Below are 21,333 nucleotides of genomic sequence, written 5' to 3' on the forward strand. Positions count from 1 at the left end.
AAAAGAATCAGGCAAGTAATCAAGCAAGGATGCCCTTGTGGGTAGTACCACATTACCCTGATAGAACGGCTGCCTGGTGGCTGTCGTTCTCTACAAAAATCAAACTGGAGGAGGACTGTCTCAGAGCCAACCTCCCAAAGGGAATCTGGAGCGTCCTCCAGTTTCCCAGCCAAGCGATATTCTGAAGCATCCGTCTACCACAATGGCTTAAGCAAACAACAAAGAAGGTTGAGACAGGCACCTATGCAGAAACAGAGTAAAACAGAGATCTGCAGCACAGGAAAAATTCTCATGTTGTATGCTAGTGACACAAAGTCCAGCATACTTTCATTGACAGCCAGGTTGAGCGAATTGCCATAGGGTATCAATTTGCTTCTGCGAGTGGTCAATCCTCTGATTGACCACCATCAATCTTCCTTTTAGTTGAGCATTAGTTCCTTTATGTACAACTAAGGCATGAGCTACATTGGCTAAATGATTATTCAGGTCTGAGAAGTCTGCCTAGTATGACTAATGGCTAATGCCCTGGTGGTAGCTCCAACAGCTGCCAATGAGATGGTAGTAACAATGGTGGCTGTAATTCCAAGATCCCTTTTCTGTCTGAAGAAAGTCATAGCGTGAGGGGCATCAATGGGCACAGGCACCCAGTGAGGCATGCGAGTAACCAGGGCATACCTAAATTTACTAGCATTCCAGCATTGGGCAAAAAAGCAAGTATCATTACCACAATTACTTGGCTCTATCTGGCTAATAATGAATAAAAATGGGGGATATAGACAAACAGGTGTGGATTGTCGAGCTATATTTTAGGTAATTGGACTGGAGAATTTGATACTATGATGGAGCAGCTGAGAGTGGCCATTGTCACAGTAAATTCTACCAGAGTGGATGCAGGACTAGCCACAGGATTATCACTATGGATTGCTGCAGCCATGAATCATCTGAAGGAATGGGTGGGCATGGGAGCGTTAGCAGGCCTTCTGGTGTTGGTCTCCTTGGTTTGCCTGTGGTATATATGCAAGATTAGAGTCTCACAACAGTGTGATGCAGCTATGATCATTCAGGCCTTTACAGCCATTGAAGCAGGACATTCTCCCCAAGCATGATTGGATACCATAAAAAGCTAAAATGATACGCTCAGGATGCGAGGCTAAGCACTGCACTCAGGGTCAGCCGCTTTCTACCCAGAGAAGAGCATGTCTGATTGCATGCTGGTTGATGCCCCAGGTCCCGCCTCTGAGAAAAAGGTATCGGACGGCTCTGATGATCTTTGGGTTGGTGACACCTAAATGAACATCGGTACAAAGTCCCAATTTATTTCTAATATCAGAGATCAGACCTCTACTCTTGCCTGATGCGTCTAAAACAAAAAGGGGGAACTGTAGAGAGCTGCGTAATGCCGCGCCTTAAAGATGCAGCTGGTTTCTGCCTTGCACCTTCCTGATGGTGAGTGCTCTCTGTCACGAACAATTCCACATTTGGCTAAGGCTGAGGATCTGGCTTGCTTCCATGTATGTGGACCTATCTGCATTGCCCACGTGGTTGGCTACCCAGAGGCTATTTAACCTGTGGGCTGGCTTTCCCCAGGGTCCGAGGATTGTTCAAGGTTCCTGAATAAACTGCATTGAAAAACAAAAAAGACATACAAAAAAAAAATACATATTATATTCTAAACAAAAAAAAAAAAGCCTAAAGTGGACTGGCCTTTCTTGGACTCGTGCGTACATACTGAAAGTGATGGCTCTTGTTTTCTTCATGTTACAGAAATAGAGATTGTGATACAGTGGTGATGCTGTTTGCTTCTGTACCTCAGCTGAGTTAGCTTCTACATGCAGGAGGTAACCTCAGTAAAGAAATGGGCTGACTTTGTCTTTCAGGCCTCAGCACAAGAACTTTTTTTTTAGCACCCAGTACAATAGAAGATGTACTTTTTCACCCTGTTAGTACCAGCAACAGTTTCATTTCAAGCTTTCTTGTTTGTTAGATACTTAAATAAAATCCAATTTTTCAAAGAAAAAAAAAACAGAGATATGACAAATAGAAAAGACTAACCTGTTTCAGGCCTGACCTACAAGCCCAGTCTGGTGAGAGTCAGGGAAGGGACACGTTGGTTTCCCAGCCAACACACCACATGTACAACCTGCAGTCCCCATGCAGGAACTGCTCCCCTCCCAAAGAGACTCATAGACCGTGGTTCAATGCAAAAGCAAGAGGCATAAGTTTATTCTGATTGCGATGGAGTCGCCCCTTCAAGGTGGGAGACAACCCCGAGCATACAAAGCACAGAGCTTTTATACCTAAAAACCAGATCACACATGTTTCTTTACATTGAAGGGTCAGCAAAAAGATAACATAAAAAACAGTTTTCCCACTGGCAGCTTGTGGTTTCTTCCAAGAGCTGTCCACCCTGCCCCAGGTTCCCTAGTTCTCAAAATAAGCTCATTCTGCCCTCTAGGGAGGGACATCAGGTCTGATCTCTATTCAAGGTTCTGTAGCCCCAGTTGTTTTTCTTTCTAATCTGGACCTTATTCAAGGTTTAATTGTTTTGCTTTCTAGTCTAGGATGGTCTCATTTCTCATGCCCAGTTCACAAGACCCCCAAAGACCACCAGGAATCAACTCCACTGTGAACACATTAGGGTTTAATACAAGCTCAAGCTCTGGTGCAAGATCTCTGTGGAAAAAGAGAGATATGTGGCTCTGAGGTCTGGAGGAACAGGGTTTTTAAAGGGCAATACAACAAGCCTGGAACTTTCAAGCCTTTGTTTATTTTAGGCACCAAGGCTATAATGGTCCTGGCCCATCTCTGTTCCTGTTAGAGAGGGGACATGATTAGCACATCTTGGTTATTTTTTTTTCCTAGTAGCAGGACTATGTGACCTTGATCACCAGCTAGGGGCTAGCTGTGTGGGAGACTGCTGGCCATCCTTAAGGTTTCCAAGCAATGATGCCTTTCAAGGGCCTCAAGGCTGGGCACAAGGGTCTATCCTAACTTGTCTGCTTCTTTGTCTAAACTTGTACCCAGGACCACAGACATGTTACCCCAGCAATTAAATTTCACCTTTTGGACCTCTCAAAAGATGTGTCTTCTGCTCACACATTCTTCTGAACTACTTATTCCCTCACTATACAATATTTCTCACTACAAATCATCCATGACTTCTCTATAACTAACTGCTATAACCTAACAAATATGCTGAGTGTCATTTTCCTCTTTTTGTATTGAGAAGATATGTCGTACATCACTGCTATGTCAACAGTGTCTGACAAGGCAATCAAATCTGAGTAACTGAACAGAAAAACGGTGTCCAGCAAAAACAAATGTTATCAAATAGCTGTTACAAGAGGAAAGGGTGCACAAGAGACAGAATGCTTTGACTATAAATATACAAGGGAATTTCAAGAACTGATTAACATGAGCCAGTTGTAAAAGTAGGGGTATAGGGGGAGAAGAGGGAGGGTTGGGTGGGACATGGAGGAGATAATGGAGGGGGCTACAGCTGGGATACAAAGTGAATACAGTGTAATGAAGTGATTAATGTTAAAAAATTTATAAATTCAAAACACACAAGAGACAGTTGTAAAAACCTGAAGAGAATCAAAAAACAGAAAGCCACTAGAAGTCTATGGTCAAAAGAGAAAGAGGGAGAGAGGACCATATGTAGGGAGGGAGAGAAGAAGGGAAGCAGTGAGGGAGAAAACCATCCTTTACCATCACTTGAAAACACTCCATCTACATCAAGGCTCCTCCAGGACTAGCCCTTCTGCAGCACACCTCACTTTGTCTCATACAGCTCCTCAGACATGTCCTCTTGCTTCAGGCTACCTTTCCCAAGGACTCTCCAGCCTGCTGGAGAAAGTTAAATACAGGCTGAGGGGCTCACACTTCCTGATGACTGTACTTGTTCACTAACTTATTGTTCCTCCCACAAGTCTCTCTAGACTCTAGAAGAATACCTGAGAACCTTGTACCAAAAACCTGTGCTCATATCTAAATCGGGTCCAAAATGAGTTGCATGACTTGCAAAAGGCAAGAATGAAAGTAGACAATACATGTAAAGATAGACTTTTGCCCTCCATATCCAGTATGTTGCAACAGGGTTGGGCAATGCTATGCAGATGGCTTTGCTACTTGTAGCACACATGGTCTCCAGCTGATTCCACCTGTAAGTGTCCTCTACAGGTGCTCGATGTTTTGGCACCTTCGTTGTACTAAATAAAAAACTAAGTGTTGGGATATGTAATGTTTTCTATTATTAGTAGTAGCCCATAATTTTTGTGGCAGTATTATTTAACTTTATTAACACAAATGATACGATACTTGTTAGATTTCATAATTGCGTTATTTACATTGGGGCAGGAAGATATTTCACCTACACAGTCTCAATAACCTCACCATCCACCTCCCAGCTCCCATCCAATGCCCTTCTCCTTAATCATCCTCATCTGAAATATCTTCTATCTGTAATCTTATAAATACATGCATTTATTCTTCATCTGGGCCCTTTCATGCCTTTATTAGAGTCCTTTCTCCCAACCCATGTGGTTCCTTCTCCATGCTAATCCATCACAGTGTCCTCCTTCCTCTTCTTTTCCTGTCCATTTGTTTCCCGTGAATCTCCTGTGCTCCAAAGCATGGGAACCTTAGCCATGCCTACCCCATTCTGTCATGCCAAGGTATAGGCTGTTTAAGCAGCCAATCAGGTAGGTTTATACAACAAGGATAGGTGTACCCAGAACTTGAGGGCCAGTAACACACCTCAGACCAACCTCCAACAATTCCCCTTTTTCTGTCTAAATAAAAAGGCATCATTTTTACTAGAAAAAAATTAGGAAACATTTTTAAAATAGGTAAGACTATTATGTATAATATCTAAGTTAAATGCATTTGGCAACCTTGAGAAAAATATCTTATCTATGAGGGTCTAAGGTTTGTGCTTCAGTTATTTTTAGAGTTTGTGTCTATCAACATAAAAACATCTATCTAGACCTAAAACATCTTTTTAATTTGTAAGCAACTAAGCTAATTGTAAAACAAAGACCATCTGGTTCTCAACACTATCAGAGACTTAAGAAGGAATAAAATTTATACCCTAAATAAACAGGATATGTGTGTTAGTAGCCTCTAAAAATAGAAATTGACAGAGACAGTTTGATACCTGAACAACCACCCAAAACTCTCTATAATGGTGGAGCATCATCTTCAGCCTTCTGGCCCAGTATCTTTGACAAATATATATGTGAAGCAAAGACCATTTAGGACTTGCTTACCCTGTCTTGGCAGAGTTCAGCAGTCACCTTGGCCTGCATTTGAGTCTGCCGATTTAGGGCAGAATTCTGTTTGTTGTGAAGTGAGGGCATTTTTTTTTGCCTAGGGGGCTGGTTTGCCATATTTGAAGCCATCTCCATATGGAGCTTCTTCGATGCTCATCATCTTCTTTGAGGTAGTCAGGGCGCTGTCAGGAGATGATCTGTCCAATTGTCAAAGAATCTTTAAAATAATAAAAACAGTTTATATACAATATTCTGTAGGTCTCTTGAGTTTTTAAAGACTTATCTATTTATTTTTATATAATCTATCTATAGAATTATATTTTTAAACCTAGGATGCATATTCCTGTGATAAAGTAGACTAGGGTCTGACATGACCATGAGTAGATTAACTTACATTAGGTAACTTGCATTACCTAATATCCTAAACAGTTTGTAATAGCAGTTTCAATGTATTGTAAGTAATTTTGAAATTATATCAATACACTAACATTTATATCAATGTGTCAAAAATACATTTATTTTTGCACCACTATACAATATGCTATAGCAATGAGTTAAAAATAATCTTATTTGAAAATAACAAATAAAGCGTTAAGTTTAGGAGTAGATTTAATAACCTACCTTGATAACCAAACTTTATATAAACTCTTTTTTGTCTTTAAAGAGTTTCAGTATATCCTAGGCATCTTGTGTCTGGGTTTTTACATCTGTTGTGGCTATCTTTGGCTTGTTTTCTTTTTTATATCAAATGGACAGTTTCATTTCTTTAAATACAAGAGTGGTAATTTTTGAGTGTTTAGGACCTAACTAGTCTGGCCTGTATTTTGCCATCTGCAAGTCTCCAGTTAATTTTTGGCATTAGGTGTGACTAACATTTCTCCTCCGTGAAAATGTCTCATATCCAAAAGGATAAGCTTCCTTTCAGAGCAATGTGACTTCTTAATTTACTTAGTATTTAAAACTGTTTACACGTGGGAGGCATGCAGTTTGCATGTTTATCTCCAAGCCTAATTTTGGGTCCTCACATTGACCAATAGAACATATGTCTTCAGCCCAAATGCCTTTGACATCAGGTTTTCTGTCGAAGTCCCATCTTCTGAGGAGATTGGCTACCTGTTTAAGCAGTGTGACATCTCTCTTCATAGAAACCTAAAAGTGATGTGAATCCAACCACCTGTAGATCAATAAGGACATAGCATTCATTATTAAGAAAAGAGAATGTATACGGAAATCTTAAGGAAAAGTTTGTCATTTTGAATCCTAAACTGATTTTGCAAGTGGCTAATCACTAGGAGTTCCTGCCCTGACTTGTGTAAGTTGGGCTGATCCAGAACTCTGAGATCAACCTTTGTGTGCTGTGTATGGGTGTGTGTGCATGTGTGTGTGTGTGTTGGGATTAAAGGCATGTGCTATCATCCTTCTGTTTAAATATTTCATCTCAAATGCCTTTGTTACTCAAAGCCCTGAAATAAAAACCAAGCAAAGAAACAAGAAAAATTTAAGTTTTAGGCCAAATGTACAAATTTAAGATGTAACAAGTAAAGCCAAGTTTATTATTTTTTGGAATTTAGTGGTTGATAAAGGGTATGAGTGGCCCTTCCCAGAAAGAGATGACAAGCATCTTGTAGCCAGAGAGCTTTGAATTTTAGCCATTATTAACCTAGTTTATACAAGGAAGGATGTCCTTTCTTTTTTTTTAATGCAGTTTATTCAGGAACCTTGAACAATCTTCTGACCCTGGGGAAAACCAGCCCACAGCTTAAATAGCCTCTGGGTAGCCAACCCAGGCATGCCACGTGGGCAATGCAGATAGGTCCACATACATGAAAGCAAGCCAGATCCTCAGCCTTAGCCAAATGTGGAATTGTTCGTGACAGAGAGCACTCACCATCGGGAAGGTGGAAGGCGGAAACCAGCTCCATCTTTAAGGCATAGCATTCCGCAGCTCTCTACAGTTCCCCCTTTTTGTTTTAGATGCATAAGGCAAGAGTAGAGGTCTGATCTCTGATATTAGAAATAAATTGGGACTTTGTACCGATGTTCATTTAGGTGTCATCCACCCAAAGAGCATCAGACCCGTCCAATACCTTTTTCTCAGAGGCGGGACCTGGGGCATCAACCCGCATGCAACCAGACATGCTCTTCTCTGGGTCCAAAGCAGCTGACCCTGAGTGCAGTGCTTAGCCTCCCATCCTGAGCATAACATTTTAGCTTTTTATGGTATCCAACCATGCTTGGGGATGTAGCTCATGCCTTAGTTGTACATAAAGGAATTAATGCTCAACTAAAAGGAAGCTTGATGGTGTTCAATCAGAGGATTGACCTCATGCAGGAGCAAATTGATACCCTATGGTGGATCGCTCAACTTGGCTGTCAATGAAAATATGCTGGACCTTGAGTCACTAGCATATAACATGAGAATTTTTCCTGTGCTGCAAATCTGTCTAAACAATTGTCGAGCTATATTTTAGGTAATTGGACTGGAGAATTCGATACTATGATGGAGCAGCTGAGAGTGGCCATTGTCACAGTAAATTCTACCAGAGTGGACGCAGGACTAGCCACAGGATTATCATCATGGATTGCTGCAGCCATGAATCATCTGAAGGAATGGGCGCGCATGGGAGCATTAGCAGGCCTTCTGGTGTTGATCTCCTTGGTTTGCCTGTGGTATATATGGAAGATTACAGTCTCACAACAGTGTGATGCAGCCATGATCATTCAGGCCTTTACAGCCATTGAAGAAGGATGTCCTTTTTATTGTCCATAACTTAGTATTCCATCTTTTGGCTTTCTCCCCATTTTCTACTTGAATTGTTTTGGAGAAGGCACAGAAAAGAGCCACCACCATTAAACACATTGTAAACAGATCCATGACTATGAAAACCAAAACAAAGCCAAAAGAAATTCAAGCATCCTCTGCCATGGAATTTTTTATTTTAGATGCAGTTCCAGACCTAGCTTTACCTCACAGTTTTACCTCTCCAACTTGCCATGTCTTCATAACCATGGCTGTTGTTGCTCTATGAGAGCTGAGCCAGCAGCAACAGCAGGAAGCAATGTTTGTGCATCCCCAGAGGAAACTGACCTTAAGTCTGCTCTGTTTGCTTCCCAGTTTGGGTCTGTCTGTGGTAGGCTGCCTTTTGCTTGTGGGTCTTTTTAAGTGAGTCCCTTAAAGAGACATTATTTCCCCCTGGAGTTTTTAGGTTTTAAGTTTGCATTGTATAGGTAGAAGCTTATTCCCCTCCTCGCAACAAATTATGATAAAGTTTGATTTAAAGAGTGTGGATACATAAAATTAGTTCAGAGCCATTTGCTGTAGTAAATAAAAAATTAAATGTTGGGCTAAATAATGTTATTTATCATTATTCTTAACTCTATAATCATTGCAGTGGTATGATTTAACCTGCTAATACAAGTACTAAGACAGAGACACCTGTTAGATTTTATAATTGCCTTATTTACCTTGGGCAGGACTCCCAGCCTCCATCCAATGCCATCCTCCTTAACCATCTTCATCTGAACCACCTTCTATCCATAATGTTATAAATACTCGCTTTTATTCTTCATCTGGGCCTCTGCACGCCATTTATTGGAGTCCTTCCTCCCAGACCACTTGCTTCCTTCTCCATGCTATCCCATCATGGTGTGTTTCTTCCCTCTTTCTCCTGCCCTCAAAAGTCAGAAAACTTCAGCCAAACCTACCCACTTTCTGCCCTGCCCAGGTCAATCAGTCAATCAGGTAGGTTTACAAAACAAGGATAGCTGTACCCAGATCTTGAGGGCCAATAACACACATCAGACCAACCTCCAACACATCTCTAAAATCATCAGGTCTACATTGCAGCTATGCATTGCCATTGTAGCCCCATGCATCAGTCTCTAGTGGGCTTCCTACAGGGAATCTATCCTTCCTATACCTTGCTCTGAGTTCAGGGGCTTTCTTTAAAATGCAGGTAAATGCTTCCTTGTAACCAAAACTCTTGAATTCTTCTTGCCTAAGTGAATTCTCAAATTTCTGTTGAGCTGCACAACATCAAGGAAGGAATACTGCGGAATTTCCAAAAATAGGGATTACTTCACCACAAAGGGAGTCAGACAGCACTTGGCTAAACTCTGTGTCCCATCACATTTCAACAAAAGAGCACAAGGTTCAAGCATGCCCATAAGTGAAGTGTCCAAAACAGCCCAAATCACAAGTTCCCTGTCTTCCCAGATCACTGAAACTGTAGTGCTTTCTGGAGTGCAGTATATTCCTCAAGAGCATAGAAACTCCTGATTGTTGGGAGCCACGTGAGCCTTTCACCGGCAGAAACGCACGCAACCACAGGAATTCTTCCGCAACAAAACCTTTATTAGTCACGCGATGAAAGGAGAGGAGAGAGAGAGCCCCCGATGTGGCGCTGTTTATATAAGCCGGGGTCGCACCTGAGTGACGTGTGAATACCCTGACTGGCTGCTTACTTTTACCCCGCCTGATGACTTGGGCCCATTATGCTTAGCGGGCTTGTGACGTGTCAATACCCTGATTGGCTGCCCACTCTTACCAGCGTGCCTACGCAATTCTTAGCATGCTTACACAATCTTTAGCGTGTTTACACAATCTACGCATGCGCCCTGGAGGTTTACAGTTTTGAGGGCGAGATGTCAGCGAGACCTAGTGGCGGCTGAGTCTCGGCTCTCCACACCTGATCCCTCCGTTCATGCCTCACTCTGAGAATCTTCTCATGCCAACATTTTATGGCCAACAAAGTTAAGTAAACTCTTCTCTAAGTTTCACAAACAGCTTATATAACTTGGCCATGCTTGGTAAGGTTTTATTCAACCCCAGGTTGTGACCATTTGTTATGAAGCAAAGGTGCAATGACATGGGCTAGCAACAGGCATCTAGGAAAAGGAGAAATCTTACAACATAGCCACACACTGTGAGTCTGACAGTCTCTTGACACACATTGAAATGCATTGCTTAGTGCTGCAGAGAAATAGCCCCATGTTTTGTGATCTGTGTTATGAATGGGCAGTGGGAAAACTGAGCATGGGTAAATCACCGTGTCTCACTTTCTTGCCATCTCTAAGGTCACCCTACATTACCCCACCTCCCACTATAATCTGCTTCCTGTGTTGGCCATGCCTGGGTGGAGCTGCCTGGTGACTGGAGCAGGAGGGTTTCTGGGCCAGAGAATCATCCACATGTTGGTGCAGGAGAAAGACCTGGAGGAGATCAGGGTCCTGGACAAGGTCTTCAGACCAGAAACCAGGAAAGAATTCTTCAGTAAGTAAACCTGAGGATTCGTCCTGTGACTGCATAGCAAACACTGAGTAGATGCAGGGAGGACTCCTCCCTTGTCTAGTACACAAACACTTGTAGTCATAACACCATTCCATGTCCACACTCATCAGGAGGAAACACACCACTGAGCAAAAATGACATTGTACAGTCAGGAAGAGAATGGGTTTGGACTGACAAACCCATTTATTCTCTCCATTTCCTGTAGCTCTTTAATGTAGACTTGTCATTACTAAGCTGAAGGGCTCAGCACTAGCTCCCTGTCTCTCCTAATTGCTACTGATCTAATTCTTTGTTCTGGTTTGCTTTGTGGTGGTCTTCATTTAGCATCTTGGGCAGAAGTAAAATAAAAAGAGTAAAAAAAAATATTAAATTAAAAGATGTATAAGAAGACAAAGGTAGGGATAGGAATTTGGACAGCCAGACAGAAAGAGATAGAGACTGAAGAAGAGAATTTCTGAGTAAATGCATGTGGTCAAACCAAGGGACAGAAACAAAGCCAGCATGAGCAGGACTGTCCATACCTTGCCTGGATTGTTCTGAAGGATTTCTTACCATTCCTCACTGGAGTTTATCATCACTAAGAGTAAGACTGCAGAATAAACTAGTGCAGGCTTTTATTCTTATGCCAATTTGTTCAACTGGGTGAAACTGGAACAACTGATTTTGTAGTATAATTTACCATCTATTCAGCCTGCACTCCAGGTCATTAAAATAATTTCAGGGAAAGTGGGAAAGCAGGCTCATTCACCTTGTCAGCAAGGGCGTTGAGTTGGAAAAAGAGAAATGACTATAGCAGTGTCACCTGATTAATGAGGAACACAGATGAAGACAGAGGTTCCTCACTATGCTCCACTATTTTGACCAATGGTCAGCTGTTGGGCTAGAGTCATCAGTGTTTCCTGGTGCTCCTATGTGACTCAATCTGGTTCTTTGCCCCTCTGCAGAGTCAAGTGTAAATCTGTTCTCCCTAGGGATCTGCCCTGCACACAGGACCCACCACAGTCCTCTGAAACAGCACTCACCTTCTATTCTAATTCTTGTCTCTGATCTCCTCCGATGTCAATTTCCTCCTGTCAGTTTCAGTGTTCCTTCCATAAGTGAAATATTAACACACAGCCAACAATTCTATTAATTAGGATACTGTTCCTCAGCATTATTTGCAAAGAGCCAAGGTTCAGAGAGAGAAATAGCTCCACTGTGGATATGGACAGAGAAGGCCCTGCATAAAGATAAGAACTAGGTATTTCCTAGAAGTGACCTTTCTGTGTCAGGGACTGTGGAGCAAACTGGGGTGATAACTCCTTAGCTGTGTGTAACGTTCCTGGGATGTAGTTAAAGCTTCCAGCGTCTATTTCTGTAGAGGAATAGTGCAAAGGATAACTGGTTTGCACAAATGCCACAGCTAGAATAAACACACTGGGGTGGAGATCGGGAAGACTAGCTGCAGCCGTTATGATCTTCACACCTGGTGGGTGTTGGTGTTTACCTGGGTCTCCTTCTGATCTAGCTCATAAGTTGCACCACCCCACGAGGTTGCTGTGCAATTATCTGTACATTAGGAAGACTTAGATCATGCTGCAGCTATGGCTCCACCAAACCACTCTCTACAGGCCCTCTCCTAGTACCTCAGGCTCCCCAGAGAGCTCATGGATGAGAGTCTTTCACTACAAGTCTGGAGTTCTCCTCTTGTCACAGCCACATCCCTGAACCAGTCTGTCTAGAACAGTGGTTTTTACCCTGTGGGTCACAAGACCATTGAGCTTTAACTAACCTTTTAGATGGACTTCATATCAGGTATCCTACCTACCAGATAGTACAATACAATTCATAACAGTAGCAAAATTACAGTCATGAAGTAGCAACTGAAAATAATTTTTTTGGTTGGGAGTCACAACAGGTCTAACATCAGTATCAAGGAAGAAAAAGGAAGAAGTGGGGAGATCAGATTATAATAATAGAATTCAACCCTCAGGCAGCTAATAACTTCTGAGCAGCCCCAAATTTACATTTTTCTAATTCAGGGCCTTCTGGGAGTTGCATGGTGAGAGGAGGGGCTTCTATAGGGTATGCTGAGTACTGAATTAGGGGCAAACCATTCTATTTTTGTCCCTTGGAGATGTTTCTTTAGCCTTGGATTTCTTCTGTCTTTCTCACTGTTTGGCTTCAGGGATAATTTCAGGTCACTTGAATGTCCGTAATCTCTCCCTGAAAAATTGATTCCAAGCAATGCCAGAGCATAGGCTAATGGCACAGGTGTAGGCAAAGGGCAAGCATGTAGGTATGGGAATAAATGTGTCCTCAGGCTCCTTGGGCATCACTTTGCTCATCTATTAAGAAGGGGACACAGGACCAGTCTCTAGGAAGTGTGGGAAAGAAGGAAGCATAGTCTTGAAGCTGGGTTTCAATTATGAAGCACAGCAAGTGTAGAGTACTGGCAAAGACTGTGTGTGGCAAACAGTTCATTTTGCGAATTAAGTGACAAAATATTAGGCAGTGTTATGTGCTGAGTCCAGAAGAACATGAACATGCTAGTGTATTTAGGGCCTTGGAATAGATGGTACAAGGAAGTCCTGAGAAAGCATGTTAGAGCATCGACATCTGCTCTTGATAATGTCTCACAGGAGATATTCCGATATATCCAACTTGGGCCCATCCTGATCTTGTTGCCAGAGCTTCTGAATTCCTGGGGTCACTGAAGCCAAGCCATTGGCTCTGAGTTAACTCTTCTTTTGGGCCCTGCAGAGACCCAGATAATACCAGGCTCTGGCAAGGGGAACATACAAGATATATATTTGTGAGTCTTCCTTCTGCTGCCACTGCTAGAAATGTGTTCCTCATCAAAACCCTGGGACAGACATTCTGATTGCTAACCCACTTTTCCCCACTTCTCTATTACCTCCTGAGTCACTTTGTGGATGGATGAACTTCCCAGCACTCTCTTGAACAAGTTCATATCCCAGGCACATTTGACAGCTTCCTAAGCTGATTTGCTTTCCTGAAGAAAGAAGCAATGTTTTCCCTTTATTCCAGCCTTCCTTTCTAACCGGTTTCTCCCTAGAACAATTCTCTTTTGAAAATTTCTTTATTCATTTTACACTGGGATCATAGCCCTCTCCCTCCTCTGCTCTCATTCTCAAGCTTTCTCATTATAAACCTATTCTCCCTCTCCTGTTCCTCAGATAAGGGGAGCCATACATACCCACACACCCCAACTCATTAAGTCAAATCAGAACTGATGGAATCCTCTTCCCCCATGGACTGGTGAGGCAGCCCTGACAGGAAGCAGTGATCATAGAGCAGGCAGGCAACAGAGTCCATGTCAGAGACAGCCTCTTCTCCCCTTACCAGGTAAACCCACACAAACCCTGAGCTGTCCATCTGCTACACCTGTGTAGGGAGCCTAGGTCCAGTCTATACATGATCCGTGGTTGGTGTTTCAGTCCCCAAAAGCCCCTCTGGGGCCTTAGTTTGCTCTGGTACTCTTCTTGTGGAGCTGGCACTTAAAGGTCTTTTTATCCTTCCTCCCAATTTTCCACTTTCCCTGCTCTTCACCCAGTATTTCCTGTGAGTCTCAGTATGTGTTTTCATCTGATGCTGGGTGGAGCCTCTAAGAGGACAGCTATGGTAGGGTCTTGTTTTGTTCCATCTCTTCAGATACTTCTCCAGTCTATTCTCTTTCACACTCTGAGTGAGACTTAAGCATCTTCCTTGGATCCTCCTTATAACTTATATTCTTGGATCTGTAAATTGGATTTTGTCTATCTGGGACTATGTAACTGAAATGTGCTTATACAGATACATACCATGTGTGTCTTCCTGGACAATTCTTGATGACATAGGTAGTCAACACCTGTGTACAGGGAACATCTTAGCCCAGAGAAGAGCTTCTCAATGACCTCCCTTGTGTTCCACAGACCTCAAGACAAACACAAAGGTGTCAGTGTTGGAGGGAGACATTCTGGATGCCCAGTACCTGAAGAGAGCCTGCCAGGGCATCTCTGTGGTCATCCACACCGCTGCTGTCATTGATGTCTCAGGGGTCATTCCCAGACAGACCATGCTAGATGTCAATCTGAAAGGTAGAGTATCTGCAGAGGAGAAGGTGAGATTTTGGAGGTTGAAAATGTTAACACAGATTGGGAGGGAATGCTCTCACCATAGAATACCTGCCATTCTCTGAGTCTAATGCCTCAGCTCACCATACCCTGCTGGAAGAGATCACTGCTATTTCATGGCTAAGGCCCAAGAGTTAGAAAGTAGGTAACCCTGGATGTAAGGCCACAGCCATGTCACTCCACCTTCAAGAAAAGCTCTTCTGTTGTCCTCCATGCAGAGGAGACTGAACTCCAACTCCAAGCAGTTGACAAGCACCCACCCATTTTCTGCCTAGACTTTGCAGGAACCTGCTCTGCAGGCTGTTCTGTCTTCAGGACCTCACAATGTCCTGCCTTTACAAAAATGCCCAGCAGGGGGCTCACAAGCCCTTTTAGTTTCCTACTAAGAGCAACAGATACCAGTGCTGGGTTCCAGAATGAAACTAGAAGGAATATGTATCACCCGTACTTTATATACCAGGTAAAATGAAGTCATAGATAGAACCAAAAGTGTTTTAAAGATTGTGCATACAATCAGGAATACAGCTGTATCTCTACATCTCCCCAAACCCAATAACCATCTGTTCCCTGAGTCAGACTTGTTGTCCTTGGCCCATTTTGATTCTTATCAAATAACAACAACAACAAAAAGCTGTACCTATGAAATGGTTACGTAACATGCATATCAACTGTACACACTATACTTGAGCCTGAATGATGTTAATTCTTCAATGATTCTTGGTGAAAAGAACTATTCTCGTTCACAATCTAAAAGAATATGATCTGATTCTATTATTTAAAAATCATGAATGAATTGATATGCATAAAATTATACTTATTTCATGGGCACTTTAAGAATAGATTAATGAGAAGCTTTAAAGCATTTTAAAGTAATAATAAAGAAAACTCCACTCAGTCACATACACTCACGCTTGCACATATCCACAAGGCAATGAACACAAAAGCCTAGAGATACGTGCTCTCTGGAAACCACCTGTTGTCTTCTGGGAACAGCTTGGTAGCTGAGTCCAGGTAGGGAAGATGAACTGTAATCTGTAAATGTTGTATTGTTGGGCAAAAAGACAAGAATAATCCTGAAGCTGTGCACACACTGGGCCCCTGGCTTATCTCTTGACACTGACAATGCATTGTCTATGATTAGGTACCAAGAACCTATTGGAAGCCTGTGTCCAAGCTAGTGTGCCAGTCTTCATCTTCACCAGCTCAGTTGAGGTGGCAGGGCCCAACTCCTACAAGCAGATCATCTTGGATGGCCATGAAGAAGACAGTCTAGAAAGTATATTGTCTGATCCATACCCATACAGCAAAAAGATGGCTGAGAAGGCAGTGCTGGCAGCCAATGGGTGTACCCTGAGAAATGGTGGCACTTTACATACTTGTGCCTTAAGGCCCATGTACATTAATGGGGAAAAAAGCTCATTCCTTTATGACACAGTAACTTGTGCTCTGAAAAATAAGGGTGTTTTGGATACTACTGGCAAATTCTCTAGAGCCAACCCTACAAGAAAGCCCATCATGATCTCGGCTATGAGCCCTGTGTCACCTGGGAGGAAGCCAAGCAGAATACCGCAGAGTGGATCGGGACAGCACAAAGAGACAATGAACTCAAAGACTCGGTGATGTAAAGATGGCAGGGACATGGCCCTGGGTGTTATCAGAAATCATCCTCAGGTCCTCAGAAAGGATACAGTCACAATCCAGGTCCTATTGCCACCCTTTGACATAGAAGCCAACTTAATGTCTTCCTAAAGTACCCAGAATCCTTGCCAAGCACTGACCCAGCCACAAGCTTTCTTCCCCAAACACCTGCCCAGAGACACACAGGCCATTGTGCCTCAGCTCCTGGTTCCTAACTACTAGGCGCTTCTTGTTGCTCAAGAGTTCTCTCCATGGGCGTCATCTCCCCAGTAACAGCATTTCTCATCTTTTGAAAATTCTGCTTTGGTTTATGAAGTTGAGTGAAAGAAACAATAAACATGTGTTAATAGCTCATCTGCAGATATTTTTCTGTCAATAAACGTGGCCATGCTGGATCAGAAATGGATTGTGGATTTGAAGGACTGAGGAAAAGCCATGAACAGAGGGGGTGTGAGACTAATCCCAGCACATTGTCTTTTTGCGGTGTAATACATGACTAGAATAGATTACTGTATTTTGTGTAGGAACAACCATGACAGAAGGAATGCCAAAGATTCACAGTTTCTGCAGGAGATCCCACCCCTGCTGGGTCCTGTTGAGGCTCCCTCTAAAAGAACATTCTCAGGTTTACATGTTTTCTCACAATAAAATGGACACCTGGCTGGAGGATTTTGTTGCAGTTCTCCTATAAAACTGTAACACTGGTATAGGAAAGGTAGGGAGAGGTAAGAAAGTTTCCCTCCATAATCAAGACAGAAAAACGCACTCCCCTTCATAAGCTACTGATTTTCTGGTTTTTCTTTGTAAAGTACAGAGAGATGGTCCGCAGATCCCAGACTGTAGGACCAGGTTTTGAAAAGACTGCCCAGTAGAGAGAGGTCTTGTCTTGTTGTTGCATGGTTCCAGCATTTTGGGTAGGGAGACCCCCACCACCACCACTCTGCTTTTCAGAGCTTGTTTGTATCAACTGCCTCTAAAGACATATTCATAAATAGATTTAGAATTAGGTTCCAGCCTGGCCTTATATGAAAGAAAGCTGTAATGTCAGGTTTTGTAACTGAAATGTTCTCAGTAAATTGTCCTTAATAATTCTTAATTCTTCTTATTTACATTCTCCAGTTTCTGAAAACATGAAGTATGCTTTCTTCTCAGAACTCTTTGCTTTAAGAAAGGGTCCCCTGTTTGTTTGAACCCACGGTGTAAAGGGTTGGGTAAGAAAAAGTTGCACTTAGGATTCTTGTCATGTAGGAACTTTTTCCATACCTGAAACTATTACAAACTGATTCCTTGTGGACACTTCTCTTCTATGGTAACATTCCACACCTGGGGCTGAACACATCTCTCTTTTTCTCCCTCCCTCCCTATGCCTTTCTCTCTCTCTCTCTCTCTCTCTCTCTCTCTCTCTCTCTCTCTCTCTCTCTCTTTCTCCTTCTCTTTCTTTCTCTCTATCTCGCTCTCACTCCCCCCTTCTCTTTCGCCCTCCTTTCTTTTCTTACTCCCTCCCTCTCCCCCTTGACTGTGTAGGAAAACTGACTTGGCTTTGAGGTTTTCTCTTTTAGAAATTGAAACAGGGGGCCAAGAGAAGGAAGGTCCCAATGGACAGTAAAGGGCCAAAGTGGGGAAGATTCAAGCTACCAGAGAGCTTGAGTACTTGGGCATAGCAGGCTCAGAAATCTCACTGGAGATCCTTAATACCTGTATCTTTTGATCCACCAGCCAAGATTCATGAAGAGAGAAACAGCATTCCTCCCCCAGTACAAAACATGTCCCTCCCTGCCCAGCCGTCAGCAGGTCAAGAGCTCTCCTGCTTTGTAAGATAACCCAAAAAGGGAGGTTATCTGCTGCTGGAGGGACTGGAGGCTGTGCAGTGGGGAAGCCATGACCTGATCAAGCGAGTCCTGGAAGTTGTCAGCCAGGAGCTGTGTCTGTACTAGTGCTTTTCCAGAAGCCCCCTTTTCCCCTCTCGATGAGAGGACAAGCCTAATCCTACAAAGAGGAGCATGAAGATTTCTCTCTTTATCTGGTTCCCCCTTAAGTGTTCGGCAATTTCTTAAATTCCTACAGGTAGAATGATAGGTTAATCATAGTGGTGGTGCAACATCCCTGATTTCACACTATACTGCACAGGGATCACTTCTCTCTGGTAGTGCTGCCTTGTCTCTCCTAGGGGATGAGGATATGTTCAGTTCTGATGTGACTTGATGTTCTGGTGAGGGTTGATATGGGGTGAGGGAGGCTCCTCTTTCCTGGGAAGAAGGGAAGAGGGGAAGAGAGAAGAAGGTGAAGGGGGAACTGGAAGGAGAGGAGGAAGGGACACCTTTGGGATGTAAAGTAAACACACTGAAATACAATAAAAAGAAAGTACATGGTCTGATCCATACTCACACAGCAAACGAATGGGCAGGAACGCAGTGATAGTCAATGTTTGACCAATGACGGCACTTTTCATACTTGTGCCTTAAGGCCCATGTACATTTATGAGAAGAGAAGAATGTTCCTTTCTGAGACAAGGATTAGGGCTCTCAAAAATACTATATTCTGAATGTTATTGTATTCGAATGCACTTACACTTTTATCCAGTGGAGCCTAAATGCAAAAAAACACAGTGTCCTGGTGAGATTTCCTTTTCCAGATTAGTTAGCCCATTACTTTTGAGTTGAGCTTTAGTCAAATATTTTAGAGGATGAGTGAAACAATCTCTCTTTTTTTAACTCTTTATTAATTACACTTTATTCACTTTGTATTCCCCCCCCGTGGTTCTCTCCCTCCTCCCATCCCAATCCTTCCCTTCCTCCACCCTCTGCATGCATGCCCCTCCTCAAGTCCACTGATAAGGGAGGTCTTCTTTTCCTTCCTTCTGATCCTAATCAATTAGGTCTCATCAGGAGTGGCTGCATTGTCTTCTTCTGTGGCCTGGTAATGCTGCTTCCCCCTCTGGGGAAGGTAATTAAAGAGCAGGCCAATCAGTTCATGTCAGAGACAGTCCCTGTTCCTATTACAGTGGAACCCACTTGGATACTGAACTGCCATTGGTTACATCTGTGCAGGAGTCTTAGGTTATCTCCATGCATGGTCCTTGATTGGAGTATCAGTCTCAGGAAAGACTCCTGTGCTCAGATTTTTTGGTTCTCTTGCTCTCCTTGTAGAGTTCCTATCCTCACTTGATCTTACTTTTTTCCACTTCTTTCAAAGAATTCCCTGCACTCTGCCCAAAGAAACCACTTGTCTTAGCTTTTGTCAAGAGATTGCACTTACACTTTTTGACAAAGAGATTGTCAAAACCTAAGACAAGTGGTTTCTGACCCAATAGTCTTCATTTACATTTGAAATAATACAGTTCACATGGAAATAGTGTTTACAAATACATATATATTGGCATTCTAGTCTTCTACTCTGTGACCAGTCATGCCTTACAATATGTTTATGACTATCTAGGAATTCTCTAACCTGTTTACATCATGATGTACCATGAGGTAGAGAGCAAAAGTAGAACCAGAGCTAGACTACTGCCTTCAAAGCCACCCTAATGCAGCTTCCCAATGCCATGGCTAGCATTCAGGAAAAAAGTAGACAGCAAGAAATAATTAAACTCAAGGCTGAAATATGTGAAACAGAAGCAAAAACATATGAAAATATCAGTAGAAAGAGCTGATTCTCTGAGAAAATCAATAATATTGGCAAACCCTTATAACCAATGAACAAAAAGCCAGAGAAAAACTAAATTAACAAGTATGAGCTCAAAAGGGAACATAACAGATACTGAAGAAATTGCAATTATAAAGACATAGTGTAAAAACATGTACTCCACCAAATTGAAAAATCAAAAACAAATGGATAATTTTCTCAATACCCATCACCTATCAAAGTTAAGTCAAGATAAGATAAGAAAATTTAAACAGACTTACATAACCTAGTGTAATAGAAACAGTCATTAAAATTCTCCTAGCCACACCACCAACAACAAAAGCCCAGGGCCAGAGGATTTTAAAAGAGAATTCTGCCAGATTTTCCAAGTAGTGTTATTGCCAATACTCCTCAATTTATTCCAAAAAAAAAAAAAAAACAAGACAGAAACAAAAGAAATAGTGACCAAATTGTTTTATGATGTCACAAATACCCTGATAGCCAAACCAAGTTAGAAACCAAGGAATAGAAAGTTACAGAACAATTTTTTTATGAACATAGATGCAAAAATAGTCAATAAAATACTTTCAAATGAATCTAAGAACACATCAAAAAGATCATCCACCATGGTCAACTTGGCTTAATCCCCGAGATGCAGGGATGGTTCAACAAGTGTATGTTGATAAACATAGGCCATATAAACCAACTGACAGCCAAAATCCTTAGGATCATCTCATTACAAGCAGAAAGGCCTTTGACAAAATCCAAAGTCCTTTCATCAGAAAAGTCCTGTAGAAATAAGGGATACAAGGGACATACTTCAACATAGTGAAGACAGTTTACATCAAACCTATAGCCAACATCAGCCTAACAGAGAGAAACTCAAATCATTTTCATTAGCATCAGGACCAAGACAATCTTGTTCAGTCTCTCCATGCCTATTCAATACAGTACTTGAAGTCTTAGCTAGAGCAATAAGACAACTGATGGAGAACAAAGGGATACATACTGAAAAGGAAGAAGTCAAAACATCTTTATTTGCAGACACTCTGATAGTATACTTAAATGGTATGAAATATTCCACAAGAAAACTCCTACAGCTGCTAAACACTTAGAGCAAAGTATCAGGACAGAAAATTAATTCACAAAACACAGTAGCCTCCTATACACAAATGACAAATAGACATAGAAATAAATCAGAGAAACAAATGTCGCTACAATAGCCTAAAATAATATAAAATATCTTAGGATAACTTTAATCGAGCAAGTTAAAGATTGAATGATAAAAATTTTTAGACCTTGAAAAAGGTATTAGAAGATGGAAAGAATGTCTGTGCTCATAGGAAGGATTAACATAGAAACGATGGCCATCCTATCAAAGGCAAACATGCAG

General features: G+C 42.1%; 1 protein-coding gene and 1 long non-coding RNA gene across 3 annotated transcripts; one reads left to right on the plus strand and one right to left on the minus strand.

The window, feature by feature from the left end:
- Positions 1 to 2,194: 2,194 nt before the first annotated feature.
- Positions 2,195 to 14,656, minus strand: LOC132656959 (uncharacterized). Of its 2 annotated transcripts, XR_009594802.1 has the most exons (5): positions 14,537 to 14,656; positions 14,367 to 14,413; positions 13,460 to 13,558; positions 6,387 to 6,447; positions 2,195 to 5,490 (listed from the first exon to the last, which is right to left on the minus strand). It is a non-coding gene; the product is annotated as an uncharacterized LOC132656959 (long non-coding RNA). The 2 variants fall into 2 exon arrangements; XR_009594801.1 differs by lacking the exon at positions 14,537 to 14,656 and having other exon boundaries at positions 14,367 to 14,484.
- Positions 10,342 to 16,662, plus strand: LOC132656958 (3 beta-hydroxysteroid dehydrogenase/Delta 5-->4-isomerase type 6-like). The gene is made up of 3 exons (XM_060393002.1): positions 10,342 to 10,545; positions 14,478 to 14,642; positions 15,820 to 16,662. Exons 1-3 carry the CDS (start codon positions 10,401 to 10,403, stop codon positions 16,296 to 16,298), a joined length of 789 nt encoding a protein of 262 aa, XP_060248985.1. The 5' UTR covers positions 10,342 to 10,400; the 3' UTR covers positions 16,299 to 16,662.
- Positions 16,663 to 21,333: the final 4,671 nt, after the last annotated feature.

This window comes from Meriones unguiculatus, chromosome 10 (genome assembly GCF_030254825.1).
Source record: "Meriones unguiculatus strain TT.TT164.6M chromosome 10, Bangor_MerUng_6.1, whole genome shotgun sequence".
Lineage (NCBI taxonomy): Eukaryota > Metazoa > Chordata > Mammalia > Rodentia > Muridae > Meriones > Meriones unguiculatus.